Source organism: Carettochelys insculpta, chromosome 9 (genome assembly GCF_033958435.1).
Source record: "Carettochelys insculpta isolate YL-2023 chromosome 9, ASM3395843v1, whole genome shotgun sequence".
In the NCBI taxonomy this organism is placed as follows: Eukaryota; Metazoa; Chordata; order Testudines; family Carettochelyidae; genus Carettochelys; species Carettochelys insculpta.
Window position 1 is genome coordinate 59,178,110 of NC_134145.1, and position 19,923 is coordinate 59,198,032.

A 19,923-nucleotide genomic window follows, 5' to 3' on the forward strand; every position below is an offset into this window, starting at 1 on the left:
GGAAGGGCATTGAGTTATATATATTGGGTGTGTCTGTGAAATTATAATGAGTGCTGAAATGTGCCACGAGGTGATAAAGGTTGTTGAGCTCTGCTCTAAGTAGCAGAAAGCCTTTTAGTTATACTTACTTTAAGGAATGGAACAGGTTCTCTGTAATCTCAGCAGAAGGATGCCTCTCCAACATGGGCTTCTCTTCAGTTTAGTAAGGATTACCAGCTGCAGCTAAAGAATGAAGGATTTATTGTCATTTCCCTGAGAGTTCATGTGACAGCTCTCTCAACATTCCATCCTTCTTTATAAGCGAAGATCCCTTGTATTTTCCCCAACTGTATTGCTCTCTTAGATTCTTGAAAGGTTCAGAGAGGCTCTTCCCAGTTTTAGTGACTGTGATAGTGTGGTCTAGGCCTGAAGCTCCTGCTGGAGGCTTCAAAGCCCTGCCACACCCTGATCCAGAAGAGGTAGTGAAGGCGGTTCTCGAGATTAGTTTCATCCCACGCAGCCACTCTAGGCAATCAGGGTCCAGAAGGCTAGTATAAAAATTGCTGCAGGGGCAGAGTGGGAGGAATGTTGAGTGGTACAGGACCATGGACAGAGCAGTTCTGGCAGAGACCTGGGGAGTAAGAAGGTCTAGGCTCGCTTCTGGGACTTGACCAGGACAAAGCCCTCAGGTAAAGATGAAGAATATGCTGTGGCTGTGAGGAAGTGGACCACGAAATTGTAGCAGCAATGCAGCGTATTTAAAGGGACATGGTGAATAGCTGTAATCAATAGGTTCCTTGCGCTGGGATTTGGAGTATTTGGGTAGACCTGGACTTCTCCCCAATACAATTAGTCGTTGGGAAAGTGTCCTGGACTTTTAATGGACCCCAGAAAGGGGAACTGAACTCTTCTTGTGGCCAAGCTGGAGACAGAAAGGCCCCAAGAGGGTGAAGACATTGCCTCCAGGAAGGGAGCCCAGGAGCACTGTTCCATAGCAGAACAAGGACAATTTGAGAGAGCATAGAGGATGCTGGGAGGCAGTTAGAACCAGACTACTGTGATAGGCCCCACTGAACTGACTGAGGGGCAAGCCAAAAGTTAGGGCAGTAGTTAAAGATATGTTGCTGAGGTCGCTGAGAGATGCCACCCTTGGACTTGTAACCTGATTTCCTTTTTATTTTTCATATAGTGAGATGCTCAGCCAGAGGGCTGCATTGCTGAAGTCTCACCCTTAGCAGAGAGAAAGTACAGCGCATGCACTCTACCAATGCTTGTGAGAGGTATTACCCTGTTACAGGGACCTCACATCATTATGGGATCTGAATGTACTGCTTTTGAATTTTACATGCTCTTTTTTTCTCTTCTTCCTTTCCTGGTGGCTATTACTTTATGCATAAAGGTAGCAGAACTTCAGGCTTTGATGGCTGATCCTCCTTTATGGCTTTTATAATGCCCAAGTTAGTTTTCATTCACATCCAGAATTTCTTACTGGATGATTTTGTGACATTGCACTCCCCTATATTTTTATAGAAATAGGTTTTTGAATATGAAGATATATAACTTAAAAAGCCTTTATGCAGAGGGGGGCAGGGAAACTTGTAATCCCCTGAAAGTATATATTCTGTTTGTGTGCCCATATCATTACTGTATTTAAAGTTAGAAATATGAAGTGTAAGCTTTTTTTATTGATCTAGGTCTGCTACTGGAAGACATTAGTGATATTTAAGGAGCTTAAGGGCCTGATGCTCAGGGCAATGATCTGTGAATAGTCTTGTGCTTCTTGTAAGCCTAGACTAGTTTTGGTCCTGCTAAGACATGTGGCCAGGTCACCTAATGCTGGAACCTGTTTTGAATGTGGTACCTTTCTGTGCGGGTGTAAAAGGGCTGAATCCAAACACAAAGGATTCCCGGCTTGGGCAAAACCTATTTACAGTCAGGGAACCAAACAGTGTGGATAGTTGGCAGTTACAACACACCCCTTGCTCATCACCAAGATGAGACATCTGAGACTGAACAGGAGGAAGTATTGGGCCCAAATCAGGAGGCTGCCTAGCTTGTGAAAAAGATTAATGGTAGGGTAAGAAATTACATGTAACAAGTTTGTTAGAAAAGTAATCTTAGCTGTCATGTTTTGTTTTAGTTAGTTTAGTAATTTTGAGCAGTCGTCACTTAAATCCTATTTTTATATTAAATAAAATAATTATTTATTGATTACTAATCCAGTGTAAATAATTGTTGCCTGGAGATGGCAACAGTTGTACATATCTCTTTCATTGGTAAATGGGAGTAAACAACATATGAGCTTGCTCTGTGTAAAACTTTTATGCTGAGTCAAATGGATTTTTCTGGGGTTTTGATCTCACTGGGGCTGTGCTCTGGGGTGCTGTGTTGTTCCCTGTGATGCAGTCTTCCCACAGCTGTGCTGCCGCTCGGCATCTGTGTTGCTGTATGGGCTGTTAATGCCATTCTTTGCCTTTGCTGGGGGAGATCAGAGCTTCTGGCTCATCAGGGCAAGGGTGGGGAGCCCCAGAGGGCAAGCAGGCAGGCTCAGCGTATGATCAGCCCATCAGCTGACAGTCTCAAAGGAATCTCTGTGACTGAACCTGTCATAGATTTTAATCCAGGTGCGGGGCACCATAGCTGGAGCACCTGCACTGACTCGCTTGTGCTGTTGCAGGGAGGGGAGTGAGGACCCTGAACCACATATATTCAGCAGATTATAACATTAAAAATGATAGGTTGCAAGAAATGTTTTGTCCCAGGCATCTCCAAGTTATGCATATTTATTCATAATCCAGTTTTAATAAACCATCGTGCTGGGGGAGTTTTTTGGGGGGAGACTGTCACTTGGCACCTGTGGTAGGTCATGGATCAGAGGCAGAGGTGCAGAGTTAAAGGCTTCTGCAGCCTGCGTTGGCAATGGGAATAACATATTGTGGTGTTCTGCAAGTTTTGCATTTGAATTAATAAACTGCTCCCCGACAGGAAACCCTGAAAGAAACTTGGGTGTGGCTGCTAGTACTTCCTAGGCTGAAAGACAGGTCAGCAGTCTATAGTTAGTGGCCCTCAAATATGAGGCTTGGACAAACATTTTGGAGGGCATGCAGCAGGTCTGGGTCAGTCCCCATGGGGATGGGATGGGAGTTCTCACCAGTCCCACTCCCACTCTGTCACTGGACCAGGTTCAGTCCACCCCCAGACAGGCTCAAGGGGCTGCTGTGCTCTGCCCTCTTTCCCTGTCACTCCCTCCCCAGTTCTGTTCTGTTGTTCCTTCAGTCTGAACTCTGCTGAGGAAGCCTTGGCTGGGCAGTAATGGAGGGAGAATGCAAACAGATTGCTTCACTGTTAATTGGGGCCGGGACAGGAAAAGTTTGGGCACCATGCCTGTAGTTTTCCAAAGGAGACCTTAAACTGAAGTCAGGTATGCTCAGTGTGGAGAGCAAAGATCCTATGGAGTTCTGTGAGAGTAGAAGCTTTTCTGATTCTTCCCCCCCCCCCCCCCCCCCCGCCATTTCCAACCTCCCCCAAATTATCCTCTCTGCTGACTGGATTGTGTGCGTATTATTTGCTCAGCAACAGTGCTTTCTTTTCAGAGGTAGATGCATTTCAGAGGTGGTTGAAGTGACTCCTGTTCATAAAGGACTTCAACAAGAAAAGAGCTTTGCTGTTGTAAAATATTACTATTACATTATCTCAGACAACTTTATCACATGGTCTCCTACTATTGGAGATACCCTTCAGAGATGGTAGATGCCTGGAACACTCAACAGTGCTTAACAAAGAGTGTGTGTTGGTGGCTAAATTAACACATCACCACTGTTCACACTATTTTCTGAAGTAAAATATCTTAAATACTTATTCAAAAAATGAGCTGTTAATGCTGTTGCTCTCCACTTTTATACAATCAGTCTCTCTAAAATGTGTGACTATAACGTTTAGTAAAACCGTTAGTAACACCAGGATTGAGCTAGACTGAACTCTTGAAAACAGCAAGTTCTGTGTCACAGTAATGTGGTTTGATTTTGATTTTATTTTGCCTAGCAAGACACGTAGACTCAAGTAGAAACATCTATTTTCTCTTCAGCACTACCTCATACTTTCCAAAGTCAAAAACAAACGGTTGGATAGCCATATTTTCCATAAATCACTCAACTTTCCTGAGTGTGCTTAGTTGGTGACAAGAAAATAAAATGAAGAAATATTGCAGAACTGTTTAATTTGTAGCACTTGCACTGGGGTACCCTTGACTCAAAATTGCTTACTCAACAACTGGATCTCATGAAGGAGAATAGCCTAAATACATGGTAAACGCTTTCAGTATTACTTTTCTAATACTTAACATACAAATATGTTATCAGTTTTCTTTGTGCTTTTGTTAGCATGAAGATTTGCATAATTAGTCATAACTTCCTGGTGATGAGGACAATCCTGCCACACTCCCCCTCATACACTGGTTTAACAAAATGAGTAAGTTTTAGAAAAAGATGTAAAATGGTAGGAAAATTATGGATGAATGTTCTTCAATCAACTTAATCTTAGGTTACATCAGTTTAGTCTACATTGATAAATTTACAGACATAAACTTAAGTAATACAACTAGTTGTAATCTGATGACACCACATGCAGATATGCACCAGGGTAAGCAATGACTTATTTACACATGGAAACCTCAGGAAAATGTGTCTGAATTGACTAATGGTATGAATGTAAAATGGACTAGTACATTCCTTGAGGATCTATGTATTTAGATTTAAAGTGGCCCTCAGTTTGTTTACTTTAATACATTTTTAAAGTGAATGAAAAGAAACCCAGTGAAGCACATTTTACCTCTGAACATGGAACATATGATATGCATTTATTGTTATTAAACTAATCCACTTTTATCCCAACTAAATAATAAGGGTCTCAATTTAATTCTCTTGAGTGTCATCTTGTAGACAAGTGTTTCCAGATTTTATTTGGCCATGGAACCCTTTTAGATGCAAAAGAATTTTGTGGAACCCCATTCCCAGGCTCTGCCCCCTAAGCCCTCAAACCGCACCCCATGTCCAAGCTTTCCCCCCGTCATCCCTCAAATCCTGCCTCCTCATCCACAACTCACCACTATCCCCCCCACTATCCCCAGATTTAACCCACTTCAGCCACAAACCAGCCGCTGGGACTAACCCATCCATGGCGCTGGCTGCACATCCACATGAGCACAGCAGAAGAAAGGCTGGTATAGAGGTATTCTGCTGGTGGGAGTGAGCTGAGCCTCTCCCACTGGAGGTGTATGGCCTCTTGGGTAGCAGGGCGAGTGAAAGGCGCTCTCTCACTCCCAGCCCAGCCACCACTGAAATAATGAAACTAAATTCACTTGGTTTAACAGTCGGATCCCTCCTACCACCCCGCTGGCCATTAAACCAATTAAACTTAGTTCTCCTGTTTCAGCAGTGGCAGGGCAGGGAGCCACAGGGGAGTCAGCTATTGCAATGGAATATTCTTGTGGAACCCTTATTTTCACACTGCGGAACCTCGGGGTTCCACGGAACACCATTTGGGAAACACTGGTACAGACAAACACTGTCAGTTTCTGAATAGATGCAGGCCTCTGCACATCGTCAAAAGTAAACATTATTTTTCCACTCTGTTTTAAATACCTAACACTGCACAAGCAGATGAGTATGAGCTTGGATTGGGTAACTTTTGCAACATCAGTAGAATTGACTGCTATGTTCCAGTTACAAACTAGCTGCAATGCCTGTGCAACCTGTTGAAGACAGTGGGGTTGCACAAGTAATGCAAAGGGCAGAGTCTTGCTTATGTAATCTTTATTATTGAGGATATATGAAAAGGAAAGGATCCACCTTGGTTTTCTAAATGAAGGCTGAATACAATCTTTGCAGTTAAAAACATAGAGGGGGTTTACTTATGAACTGATTTCACTGAAAAAAAACATACTATTCTTTCAGTTACTTGTCCCGGTTGGCACACTGGCTTTGCGTTTAGGGTTTCTTAACTGCCTCTTCATCCCCTACTAAAATGGACTATATGCCAAGAGGAGACTGGGGATGTTACTCTTTTCTGTGTGATTGTGTGTGCACACATGTACATGCTCCTTGTCATCTTGAGCCATGTTGCAGTGAGCTGGCAGGCTGTCCTTTTGCCAGTCATGTGACTGGCATTGCTCTGGGATTCTTCTTTCTCCAGCTTAATTGATTACAGCAAGTTGTAACAGTAGTTTTCCATGACTCTAGAATATGAATTCTCATTTTATCCTGATACTTCAGGGACTCAAACAAAAAAAAAATGAAGCCCAAGTTAGCAAAACATTGGTTTTCTCTGTGTTTTTATAAATGCATCGGTATACTCATCCCTCGTTTAATGAGTACTTTACTTACTCGCTAAAATGAGGGACATACATACTTACCTTTGCTCACGAAATGAGTAAACTTCCCCCACTTATATGAGCCAGCTGTGGGGTCCCTGGCCCAGAGGCGGGGAGATCCCCAGCTCTGCAGCTGGCGCCGCTTCAGCTGCGGGGTCTATGGCTGGGGGGCAGGGAGACCTGCAGCCCTGCGGCTGGAGTGGAGCCAGCCATGGGGTCCCTGGCTAGGGGGCAAAGAGATCCGCAGCCCCAGCCTGGCCTGCAGCACGCCCTGGACCAGCCTGCTCCCAACACTCCCCCGGCCTGAAGCTCCCTGCGCACCCCCCTGGACTGACCCGCTCCCAACACCCACCCCATCCTGGTCGCTGAAGCCCCCAGGCCCACTGTACCCCCAACAGGTACCGCTGCTGCAGCCCGGAGAGACAAGCTGCCACCTCTTCCACTGGAGCTGCCGCCGGGTTTTAACCCTCCCTCCTGCTCATGGCCCCAAACTGCCTCCAGCCTTTAAACCTCTCCAACCCCCTCCCTCCCAACCTAAAGTTCACTTACCTTTCAAAAGCAGCACCACATGCTGCCACTCCTTCACTGAGTTAGGAGCATTAAGAGCCAATCACAGACTTTAACATGTATTTAATAGTAATTTAGTATCCCTCTTACAAGTTTTTGCCTACGAGCAGAAAGTTGGGAACCAATTGTGCTCATCTAGCGAGAGATGAGTGTACTAATAACATGATCTTGTGCAGAGCACTAGTTGCAAAATGTAGCATATATTAGGAATCAGATGTGTTTCAGAGGGAGAATAAATCTTGGCTTATATGACTTTGTATTAATGCCATTTTCTTTGAGCTGATGATCCTGGGCCACAAGTTGCAAGGTATTTAAAGTAGGTGGGTGGCGTTTGTAATGTGTCCTGTCACTTTTTTTTTTATTTAGGTACCTGATACAACAAGTTAACCAAAAACAGCCATTCTTTGCTGTCCATTACAGACTCAGTAACTGTGCTCTTGCTAAGGTTGGTAGTATTACTTTCACAGAAATGTCCATTTTTTTTCAAAATAAGTCAAGTGACATGTGTGGTAGGTTTTTTTTTTTAAAAAAAAAGGACTTCATCCAAAACACTGCTTTCTTGGAAACTAGAGAGAGAGAAGATTTCATGAATATGTAAGTGTATTGATAATATAGATCTTTGTTCTCTCTGGTCAGGAAAAGATTGTAGTCTATCCCATACAACAGTATTAACAAATCAAGAAAATACTAAAAGCTAGAGTTAAATTGGCTGGCTGAGCCTTTTTGGTGGCGAGTTTAACTCTCTCATAAAATAGAATTCTTTTTCTTAAATGCCATTTGTTGTGCTCTTTGTATGTTGAATATGGGTATGAGGAGGGATGGTTGTAAAAGGACATTGGAAAAATATTGGTGTGTTTGAGTGGTATTTTGTACTACGAATTACAAGCTTCAGCTACAACAGTATATGTGTCTATAGCTTTAAAAGGTTACAGTAATGCCTTGAGATACGTGCATGTTGAATACATGTATCTTGCTTTTATGCAAGACAGGTGTGTGGGGGAGTATGTGGAGTGGGGAGACCCCCTAGAGCCAGCCATGGGGTCTCCATCTGGGGGGTAGGGAGACCTGCAGCTGGAGGGAGGGAGAAGGCTCTTTAGCCTGGTTCCTGGCTCTCCATTTGTGGGAATGGGAAGCTGACCAACCGTGAGCTGGTCAGTTTCCTGGTCGCGCAAGCCATGGGGGTCCTGCAAGCCACAGGGAGACTGGAACCAGGCTGCTGCTTGGTTCCTGACTCCCCGCTTCTTAGGGAACCTAGGAAACTGACCACATCAGCCACTCTGGGAGCTAGGAAACTGACCAGCCCCGCTTAACTCGAGGATTTACAGTACTAGGGAAATATTTCTTGTTTCTTGGACAAAGAGAGAAGGCTTGACTTAAACCCTTGTACTCTGAGTGGAGATAAGTCATCTACAAGTCTCCACTTCACTGTGTCTTGAGACAAAACTTCTAGTTGTCTTTAGCGATGCAGCTATTGCTTTCCCTATTCTGGCATAGATATCCTTGTCTGTTCCTCCGTTTCTGTCCATAATACTTCCATGTAGGTGAACTGGTCTACATCTTCTAGGTCATCACCTCCCATTGTGATGGTGGTGTTGTTGGGCTGGTTAATTCTCATTGTCGTGGTCTCTCCCTTGTTAATGCTCAGTTCAGTCACTGAGGCAGTTTTCTCTAGTGTTGCAACCTTTTCTTCCATGCTTCATGTTAGTGTGAGAGGAGCAACATCATCAGCAAAATCAGTGTCCTCTAGATGTCATTATTTTCTGAGCTATCACAAAGTCGAGCTGCTGCAAAATAGTGGGTGTGGTAGGATAGCGTTATTATGTACCTTGTAGTGTTGTTGTTTGAAAAGTGTCTGCTGAATGCCCTGTTGATGATCATCTGGTGTCCTGCTCATAATCCAGTCTGTTGTGATCAAGAACAGGAAAGTTGACAGCAAGCACCCTTCTCGCATTCCTGACGGTATGCTGAATGATTCTGTCAAGACACCATTGTGAGCAACTTGGCATGTTTAAGGGGTTATATGTTGAATGAATTAGATTAATAATTTTGGATGAGATGCCCTGGTGTTGCAGCAATTTCCACAAAGTGTGTCTATCAGCACTGTAGAAAGCTTTTTCAAAGTTTATGAAGGTTATGTACAAGGGGAGTTCCACTCAAGCAACTGTTCTATGGTTGCTCTGAGGTTTGCTATTTGGACAGTACAAGATCTCCCCCTTCAGAAGCTGGCCTGTTGTTCCCTGAGCTGTTCATCAATTTCTGTCTTCATTCTCTTCAAGAGAATCCTATTGAACACTTTTCCTGGGATTGACAATAACGTGGTGCCCTTGCAGTTCTTGCATTCCTGCAGGTTGCCTTTCTTTGGAAGCTTGATAACGTAGCCATGTTTCCAGTCTTGTGGGATCTTCTCAGTGTCCCACATTTTCCTAAATATATTATATATCATGTTGACTGACATCACTATGTCCCTTGGTTTCTTCTTCATGGATGTTGTCTGGACCAGGCGCTTTTCTGCTTTTCAGATGGACAATGGCTTTTCTGATTTCTTCTTTTGTAGGTCTGCTACCGTTAATTTTCGGAGGTTTATTTGTGGGTGGTAATTCTGGAGGTTTCATGTGGACAGGGTGGTTCAGTAGCTCTTCAGGTGTTCCTTCTGTCTACTGAGCTGCTCTCCTGCATTCATTAGCACACACCCCTCCTTATCCAGTACTGGCTGATCCACTGCACGCTGAGACCCAGCAGTGTCGAAAATAAGCCACCCACTTCGACATTCTCTCACTCTGATCTAGTTTTGCGGGAGTAAGAGAGAGTCAAAGTGGGGGGCTTATTTCAAAGCTGCCTCCATCTACACTGTCAGTCTTCTGCACTTTGAAATTCATGTGGCTGCCATTATGCTAATGAGGAGCTGAATATGCATGTTAGTGCCTCATTAGCCTGCTGCCAGTTGCTTCATTACAATACCATCTCTGATGGGAGAGTGAGACTGTAGAAGCTGCCTCCAGCACTTAAGGACTGCCCTTCTCTTATGATGTTGGGTGCTGATTGTTCAGCAGCTGAAGGTGGAATTCATGTAGTCACACCAGACATGGCTTTTCAGAAAATTCCAGGACTTCAAATACCGGCGTGCACCTTTCCCTAGAATACATGTAAGTACAAGACAACTCTTCAAGAATCACATTTACTGGTATGAAATTTTTCTTTTTGCTTTATTACACAAACGTTTTGTGATCATTTTGGCAAAATTTCTGAATTTACATGTTCTACTTGAATACAGAGTAGGTCCGCTTTACTAAGCAAGAGTTTGCCTGTCTTACCGTAGTTAGGTATGGTAAGAAATGTGCACGTTAAGAGCCTGCTTTTGGTTGCTCTGAGAACACAGGAAACTTACTTCCTTTTAGAAACTCTTGAGTGTTTTATACTGAGTCACTTCTATTTCAGGAAGGAGCAATGAGGTTAATTTAATTTCATTCTGCTATGACTTTCTTTTTAGTTCATAGCACTAAACATGAAATACTGTTTGGAGCCATAGGACACTACTGTTATATAGTCAACATAAGGGCCTCATTTTGCATATGCATAGTAGGAAAGAGTTCCCAAAGAGTTTATAATCTACATATACAGCACAAAGTACTGGAGAATTGGAAGCCACATATAAGCAAAAGATGGAAACTGAGGCACAGAAAGTGACTGGCACAAAATCTCATAGGACAATACATATAGAAGACAAACAACAATATAATTCCAGTCTCCTGAGACCCTTGGGACTCTAACCATGCAACCTTCTACAGTGTCAGCACAGTTCTTAAAAAATTTTGCCAGTATAGATTGTTTCATGTAGCCTTTCTATTTTAAAACTAGATAAAATGGGACAGATTTAATTTTCCTAATATCCAAATTAATTAATCTTCTTCAAATTTAAAATCAGAACTCCATTTGGCATTCAAAATGTGACCTATTTGGCAAAAAGTCCATTTTGGCAATTTTTTCGGCATTCCTACGAGGTGTATTACTAGTTTATGTAATACTAAATAGTTCAGGCAAAAAATGTGCTGTGTCTTTCTAGGGTTTTCTGCACCCTCACTTGTATTGTATCTCAGATCAAGACATGATAAAATAAATGTGCTGTGGGAGTGAGGATGGCTGCCCGCACCATTATCTTGTGTATAATTTACATTTTTACAGTCTATATAAAGCTCTAATCTGTACAGATGTGGAGGGAACTTTCCAAATGTAAAGCATTATACTCTTACCTTTCTGCGTCTGCAGCCAGACTGCTCCTGTGCCTCTGCTGCTGTCAGTAACTTTGATAGCAGCTGCAATGACCTTACCTGACTGTGGCCAATATAAATGCTCTTATTTAGATTTTAGCAAGTGGAATGTCAGTCAAAAAGAATTGTCTTCATCCATAGGCATAATTCATGGTGATTCATATGGGAAGTGGAGGGTGGGGGCGGCATGAAATAATGGTTCTTCTCTTAGATGTAGAATACAGTTGCTGGCATTCATCATCTTCCATTAACCAAAAGTGGAATCCATTACTTTGTCTGCACTGGGACTGCCTCTTTCCTAGAAAGCCGCTTCCCCATTATTAGTGCAAGTATACGTGTACCAGGGAAAAGCTGTTCTTGAGGTGTATTGTGGTTGTATTGTAGATCGTAACCTGCCAAACTTGAACTTGATGTTTACAACAGAAGATATAAACCTGTCTGCATGCCACCTCATAACTTTGACCTTGTTCTATGAAACCAAACACATTAATGTTTCTGACATTTTAAATTACTACGATTTAGGAAGGAAAAAATTTAAATTAAAAACCACTGACACTGGGAAAGATAGGAAGTGTTAATATACAAGAGTAAAACTAGCTAGCAAAGAGGAAATCTTCATTAACTTCTGTTGTCTAGAAGCAATCAAAAAGTCAATAAGGAAATGCTTGGTGGGTTTTTTTTTTGGGCGGGGTAATTAAAAAAGATATTACCTCGTTACATTACTGTGTGCAGCCCCATGGTCAGCAGCCTGTGGCTCGAAGGCCCCATGCAGCCCATAAGGATTCTATGTGTGGCCCACAAGACATTTTGTTTACCATTGCTTGTGTACGGAGTTGCCAGATGCTGCTGGTGTCTGTACATGTGTTTGGTTGTTTTTTTTTTCCCTGTGGGTATTGCTAAAGTGACACACATGTAGAACAAGGGCAGATGAAATGAGGTGTGTGCTGATAACATGCAACATTCACTGTGGGAGAGGTGTGGTCCCTTGCCATCCCATCAAAGTGCTGCTACGGCCCAATGGGCACATCCTGCAAAATCTAAGTAAGCACAGTTAATAAAACTATGCTGTCCCCAGAGATCATCTTGGTTATGGTAATCTTGCAGCCCACTGAGCTGGAGGGCCACTCATTCAGTCCTTCACTAGCCTAGGTTGCTCATCGCTGGTGCAACTTCTCTTCCTGCCTCAAAAGACAAGCAGGTGCTTCACAGATATTTCATAATCTGTGTGAATCGCTTGACAGGTTTTACTAGATTATTGCAGCTGTTTGATGTATATTGGTATATGGGAATTTTTTTTTTCATCCAGGCAGTTGATATTTAAAAACAATGTAACTTAAATTTGGTGTAGTTTTTGCTGATTCTGTGGATTTTAGGAATGTATATCTTATTGGCTTGATGCTGGCATTCTAATTCTCATGCTATTTGTTTTGGGCTACTTCTCAGGTTGATAATTGTAAGTACCCGGTGGCTAATTTGTACATGGCGTGGGAAGCTAACTTGGTTCATAGAAGGTATCATACTAGCTTTGGCATACAAGACCTTTGCTATCAAAATAGCACGTGACTAGAATAGATTAAGATGAAAAGTCAAATAACTTTTGTGGTTCGTTGATGCATTTCAGCATCAAAAAGGTACTGAGTAGTATGTTCATTCTGCTGCTGGTACTCTAGAAAAGCCATTCTTACTCTTGTATCTCAGTCCTATCTGTTCTTGCAGCACAAACCAGAAGTATGAACATCAATTTCTGTTCTATATTTTGGTGCAAAAAGGTGCTGAAGAGATTGCCATCTCTCTCTGAGATGAAACTGCTGAAGGTAGTCTTGTGATAGAGCAGGAATATCATTAAGATACAAATGCATATAAACCCTTAAATCAAGTTGAAAAGCATCTCTGTGCTGGAAGCAGTTTGTTAGAGTATGTTTTGCTATACAAATTTAAAATGCCTTCAAAAGTCAATTACAAGACGGGGAGGTTGTACACATTGAATAAGTGATGCTAATACTTTCAGAGTTAGTTTTTTCATAGAATGGAAAAAAAAAAGCTCTACAATGATGCAAATTCCCCATTTTTCCATGGCAAACAGATTTCTAGGATCCCTGATGATCAGTATTCCTTGTGCTCCCCTCTTGTCTCTTTTCTTATACTTTAGATGCATGTTTTATGGGGATGGAGTAGCTCTGTTTTGTACAGCACCTAGTCCTTCAGGATCTTGGTGCTTGACTGGGGCTTCCACATGGTTCTTCAAAAAGAAAATAATAATAAAGATTGACAAAGGAAAACAATCTTACAGAATAATACTACTTCTTGTGGAGGCAAGTTATTTTTACATTTGTTTTGGTAGGATTTGGTAGGATTTTTGTCTTGTAATTTGCTGGTAGCACTCTAGTTACTTAATAATTAGCAAAATAATCAATGTAGCATGATCCTCATATATAATATAGTCCTGTCCTTCCTCCCCCCATTTCCCTTTGCTAAACGTATGCAAAAATTCATTAAGTAGAGTTTCACTATAATGAAAAAAGGAGTGCTTGGCAAAATATCCACCTTTTTCCCCACCAAATATATTTGGAGTAGTGGTAAGACCACTTCTTATTTCCTGAAATTTGGGGCCTTTTTCAGCAGTTTTTTTTCACTGATCCCTTTAAAAAACCCAGGTCTGCTTCCTAAGCTAGCAGCATCAATAATATTAAGAAAAATTCTTACAGGTCCTCACCATGGTTGGATTTACTTCACCCAGCATTTCAGCCAAATCTTTTCCATCTTAAAATATATTGTCTTGCAGCAATGTTGCATATGTATGCGTGCTAGCAACAAAAGGCCTTCTAATGCAAAAAGGGGTTAAGCACATTTGTTATGATGAGTAATTGTCGCATCTGAAGAAGAGGATAACTAAATTTATTCTGAAGCGAATCTTCAGTGAAAATTGGAGTAGTTCAAACCCCCTGAAGTACATCAGTGTTTTGACTCCATTTCATAATAACAGGAATTTCTCTATAGTAGAGTACAATAAAAGCCCAAAATACATGCACTAAAGGTCCATGAATCTCAGGTTAATGTGCCTCTGAGTGGCAGGGAGCTGGTGCTTGGCTCTGGGCTGTCTGCCACTCAGGGGAACCACTAAACTGGCCAGTGTGGGAAACTGACTCTCAGCTTCTGCTGCTGACAGGAGTGGCAGCCTGACTCTTGCTGTCCCTGACAGGAGCGGTTTCCCTGCTCCTGTCGGGGCGTAGAGAGTCAGGCTGCCACCCAGCTCTTGTCAGGGGGGCAGTGAGAGTCAGGCTGCTGCCCCTGACTGGACCTGGGAAACTGACTAGTGCAATAGTGCTGATCAGTTTCCTGTCTCCTGTGAGGGGCTGAGAGCCAGGCTGTGCTGGTCAGTTTCCTGCCCCCACCCCCAGTAATGCAAAATTTGTCCTCTGCAACCTCCATGTAAATCGGGGTCTACTGTAGTATAGTAACTGAGCTGGAAGCGCTTCTCAAGCATGTTAAATTTTCAACACTGAACAGACCTGGTTAGTTGTTGTTCATTGAATCTTCCCCTTGTGTCTTTATCCACCTGCATTTCTGTGGTGTTGGAAGGGAATATTCCTTTTTGCCATTCAGTTAGAGAGAACTTTTAGCACATTTTTATAAACTCTGGAACAAAGTTTTATTTCAACAATGACTCTCTAAACTAAAGCTACGTCTACACTACCAGATAAATTAGAATTTATTAATATCAATTTTGTAACTTTGGGTTTTATAAATTCAAATTTGAGTATCCTCACCTCTCTGCATGCTCCCCACAAAGTCAACTTATTGCTGCCACACTCAACTGGCAAATACCGACTGTTGCAGTAATGCATTGTGGGAACCTATCCCACAGTTCCCTCATCCTTGTAGCATTCTGGGTATTTTTGCTGGTGCAGCATGGGGGAAAAAATGCCCTGCAAGTGGTGTTTAAACTTTATCATCCCACACTGCATTACCCTCATTCCCCTTCCGGGGTAAGCAAATGTCTATTTTTCCAGGCGAAGGGAGGGAAAAGTAGGACATCAACAAAGATTGCCAAATTAAGACATCTTTTTCTTCTATAACTGAATTGTTTTTTAAAACTGTAGTTGTAACTGAATTATGAAAGATTTTTGTAAAAATAATCAGGTATGTGTCTTCTCAACTGGCCTTCCATCCACTGTCTCCACTCCCTTGATTACATCTGAGCCCTGAAAATAATACACGGACAATGCAAAGCTTGAAGAAAGAGTAGATAGTAAAGGTTTTGGAAAAAAGAGCTTTGGTGAGGAAGGGTTTTTGGCTGCCCAGTTCATTATACAGCTTCTGTGCACACTCTGTCTTTTCAACTGGCCCTCCACACACACTTCCCTGTGTGAAGGGTTCCAAAGTTAGACAAAAGAAGATAGAAAGGCTAGGAAAAATTTTTGTTAGGCTTCCCTCTTCACCACACAGACATTGGCAACACGGGGGATGGGGCTCGCCAAATTTCATTGCCTTTGCGGAGGCGGTGGGAGGGGGGTTGGTATTTGGGAGGTTGAATGACCTTTTGACATCCATCCCCAAAAATCTTTTTTTGGCAGTAGGGTGTGGGGTCTGTGGCTTGAGGGCCTCTTGAACTGTTCCCCCGGGAGGTAGATAGGACCTGCAGTTTGTAGCCACTGGGAGGGAGACTTCACCCCCGGCAACAGCTAGTCTCCAGTGTTGTCATTGTGTTGGGGGGTGGGGTCTGTGGGTGGTTGGGTGGAAGGTCAGTGGAGGTGTTCGACCCCAGGTTGCTTCAAGCCCCTGAAAATATTAGCTGCTGGGGGAGACTTCTCCTAGGCAGCAGGAAACCCCCTAAAATATTTTTGGTGGCGGTGGGGGGCCAGTTGAAGCAGTTCCCCCAACAGCAGCAAGCCGCCGAAATTCTTAGCAGCTGGGGTAGACTTTCTCCTGGTGGCTGCAAGCTCCTGAAAATCTTTCCTGCTCTTGGAGCCCTCACCGTGCACAAGCCAGGACATGGTGCTGCCTAACAGCATGATAGGCACTGAACAGCAGGCACGTCCTTTTATTGGGTCGGGGGGCTAGCCACATGATGTAGTTGGGTGTGGGAAAGACCTCAACTGCATGGTGCCTGTGGGGACTGAGGGGAGAGGCCTGCACAAATGTAAACCATTGAGGAGAAGTTTCTTTGCCTCTCAAACAAGCACAACAACCCCCGCTCCTTGCTGCCATGTGGTGCAGCAGGGCAGTGGCTGGTGCCAGGCAGCTCAGAAAAAAATACCAAGTGCTCAGTTAGTAGAGGTAGAGACAGAACCGTGAACTCCATGTTGGGGCTATTGTAATGGGTAGATGCGCTCGCAGTGCTAATAGTAAAGAAAGACGGACAATTTTCAGCCTCTCATACAAACATGACCCCAGAGCCATGGGCTTCCTGGTCCCAAATTGAAATTCATGGTCTTCCTGTTACCTACGTCCTGCTCACCTGTACAGCAGAGGGGATGGAAGCGGCCAGAGCAGGGCATTGTGGGGTGCATATGGGACACCTCTGGAGGCTAATAAATTTGATTTTAAGTAATGGCATTTCCACACTGGCCTTTTATTCAAACTTCTAAATTTGAACTTGGCGCTACACCCAGCTAGTTTCAACAGTGTTATATCGATATTAGCGCTCCCTAAATCGAGCTAATGGTCTTCGCAGTGAAGACAGGCACATTGTGATATCAAGCTAACTGCCTTAAATTCAAATTTATCTTGTAGTGTAGACGCAGCCTAAGACTGGGCGGAGCTCATATTGCATCATTTTTGTGAATATATTTCTTAACTGTGTGAGTGTTTGTGAAATGGTGAGATGATGTCTGGAAGAATACAGGTATAGTTAAAATTTTAGACCCAGATGGTGATCTTTTAATGCAGTATGTGCAACCACAGGTGAGTGGCTTTGCAGGAAGCACAGGCTTCTGACCAGAATTAGGGTTTCTCCCTACCTAATCACAAAACCATAAATACCCCTATGGCCTGCCTGTCTCCTTCTTTGAGGCCCTGTCCCCAAGCTCACTCCATGGCCCCCTCGTGGCTCACTGGTCCCCATCCTCACTGCTTTTACCAGGCTGGGTCAGGGGGTTGAGGCATGGATGGGATTGCAAACTCTGGGCTGGGGGTGGAGCTGAGGGGTTTGGATTGTGGCAGGGGGTTGATGTGCATGAGGGGAATGTGGAATGCAGACTGTTGTAGGAATTTTGGGTATGGGAGGGGGCTTGGCTGAGGAAGAGGGTGAGGTTGTGGAAGAGGGATGTGGGGTCTGGGTGGGTAGTGCTTGCCTCAGGTAGCTCCCAGAATCCACTAGCATGTCCAACTCCTTGGCTTGAGACAGCCAGATGGTTCTGTGCACTGCCGCTGCCTGTAGGCCCCAACCCCGCAGCTCATTGGCCATGGTTCTTGGAGTAGAGGCAGCACACACAGCCATCTGGCCATGCCTCTGCACAGAAGAAGAGGTAGGGGTATATTGCTGCTTCTGGGGAGCTGTGAGGAGCCAGGTTGGGATCCTGCCAGCTCTGCCAACACCTCCATCAGTAATGGGAGTCCTAGGAACTGCATGCTTCTCCCCCATCCCGCACCAACCTCTCCCCACAGCCTTCCAGACTCCCACAGCATCCTCTGCCCTGTCCAAGATTGAATTAGGCATACTTAATACAAGTCATAGATTGCTTGTTTGTTTTTCACCCTCCGTTTAAATGGTTGGGAAGAGAAGGGAAATTCATGTCTTTTATAGGGTCTTGATATCTTAAATAATGTTTGGAAACAAAAATAAAAATAAAACTGAGGTGCCATTAAGCATTATGTTCATAGAATTTAAAATAATTTTATTTTCTTGTTAAGCATTATTCTTCTATAGGTTGAAGCTTTCTGATCTGGAACTCTCTCATCCAGCAACATCCATAATCTGGCTTGATTTTAGTTAGCTAGATGACCACTTATCATGGGTGCAAACAAATTTTCACGGTCCCATAAAGTTTGTTTAGTCACCAGGCTTGGCTCTCAGTGTTCTGTGCTGTTATTTAGGGGCAAATTAAAGCTAAATGTCTTCTAAGAGCTCAGTGAGTAGTGGAAGTGTTGGTAACGTGCAAGACAATATTGATCTCCTGTGGTTGGCAAATTTGTCTGGCACCAGTCAGGCCCTGAGGGTGCCGGATTAGAGAGGTTCAACCTGTGCAAATGTTATTAGATATATTTATCATTTAGAAAAGGATAGTTATGTACAGTTTCAGAACTGAATCCATGTTTCTATATTTTTTATTAGGTTAATGCATCAGGAGGAGATTGAATTTCTGAAATGGAAGTCCAGTCTTCATTTGATAAATTTAGCCTGCCATCTGAATCTGTGTCCACATTAAACAGTGAAGAGTTTGTCTTGGTTCATCAGCAACCTGAGGTTCCACACGCAAAAGATGAGAAACCTCAACTAAAAGTACACTTATTTTTTGTGTTTTATATGCATATTAAGAATCTCTTATGCCTGGATTTAGATGACTTATTTTTGTGTTTTGGCAGATTCTTAAAATCCTTAATTTTTGTGTTCTTGCTGTATGTATATGCAAAATGAACAAGCCTGAATGAGTAAATATGTCTAATGAAGGTTTCAGTTCAGTCACTATCTAAGTCTTGACACTGTAGGTTATTAGCCAACGGAGCGTCCTTCAGATTTATGCAATCAAAAAGAAACCAGTTTAAAAACTGCAAGCTCACCACCCCTGCTCATGGCTCGGGCTTATCTCCCCCCCAACCCCCAGTGGCCCAGCTCCAGCCCAACTCTACCTCCCCCCCCCACCTCTTGCAGCCCTAATATATCCCAGGCTTAACCTCCTGCCCCGCTCCCACACCCCAACCCACCACCAGGCTCAACCCTCCCTAACTGCCCCCCCACCCCAACCCTAGGACTTACCTTTCAAAAGGAGCTCCAGGTGCTCTTGCTTTTTCCCTGGCTGCAGAACATGCCTTCTGCCAGGGAAAAAGCTGCCCCCTACTTATGTGAAATTTAAGTTATGCAAGGGTGCATGGGAATGCAACCTTCGCATAGCTAGAGGGACTACTGTATGTACTTTTCTCATGGGGGCAGCAGATGTTTATTTGGGAGAAAGGCAAGATTAGTTTCCTTACTGCAATTTTATTATCTTTATTGCTTTGTCAGAAGCATCTCCCTTCTAAGAGTTTATCTGAAGGTGAATTACTCTTCAATCTAGTTGGCAAGTAACTGACAGATGAAGGGGGCAGAAAAGCTGGGTAGGAATATTTTCTTAGCCCAAAGTGTATGACATCATAGAAAACTTGTCAATACTTAACTGACAGAGTACTGTGCTCCCACTCAGGGAAGAGAGAAAATTAAGTAAGAAAATGAATTTTAACTAGCGCTCTCAGTTAATTGCAGTTAACTCATGCAGTTAACTCAAAAATTAATTACAGTTTTAATCATACTGTTAAACAATGAAATGCCAATTAAAATTTAATAAATGTTTGTTTTTTCTACATTTTCAAATATATCAGTTTCAGTTACAACACAGAAATACAAAAGGTACAATGCTCACTTTATAATACTTTATTAAAAGTATTTGAACTGTAAAAATAGTGAACAAAAGAAATAGTATTTTTCAGATAATTTCATGCAAGTGCCATAATGCAGTAATATAACTGCACTCAAAACCAAAACAATTTAAAACTTTATAGCCTGCAAGTTCATTCAGTCTTCCTGCTTGTTCAGTCAATCACTAAGACAAA

At 43.0% G+C, this 19,923-nt stretch overlaps 1 protein-coding gene across 7 annotated transcripts in view; it reads left to right on the top strand.

Annotated features, from left to right (window-relative positions):
- The window catches only part of RABGAP1L (RAB GTPase activating protein 1 like), a 368,567-nt gene that overhangs the window by 12,182 nt on the left and 336,462 nt on the right, over positions 1–19,923 (top strand). For 6 of the 7 annotated variants that reach the window (XM_075003254.1, XM_075003257.1, XM_075003261.1 and 3 more), the window contains exon 2: positions 18,452–18,619. In XM_075003254.1, the coding sequence (XP_074859355.1) occupies positions 18,485–18,619 (135 nt within the window). In that variant the 5' untranslated portion in view covers positions 18,452–18,484. Of the gene's footprint in view, positions 1–7,281; positions 7,359–18,451; positions 18,620–19,923 lie in introns of those variants that run through there. The other variant, XM_075003256.1, reaches the window with a different exon arrangement.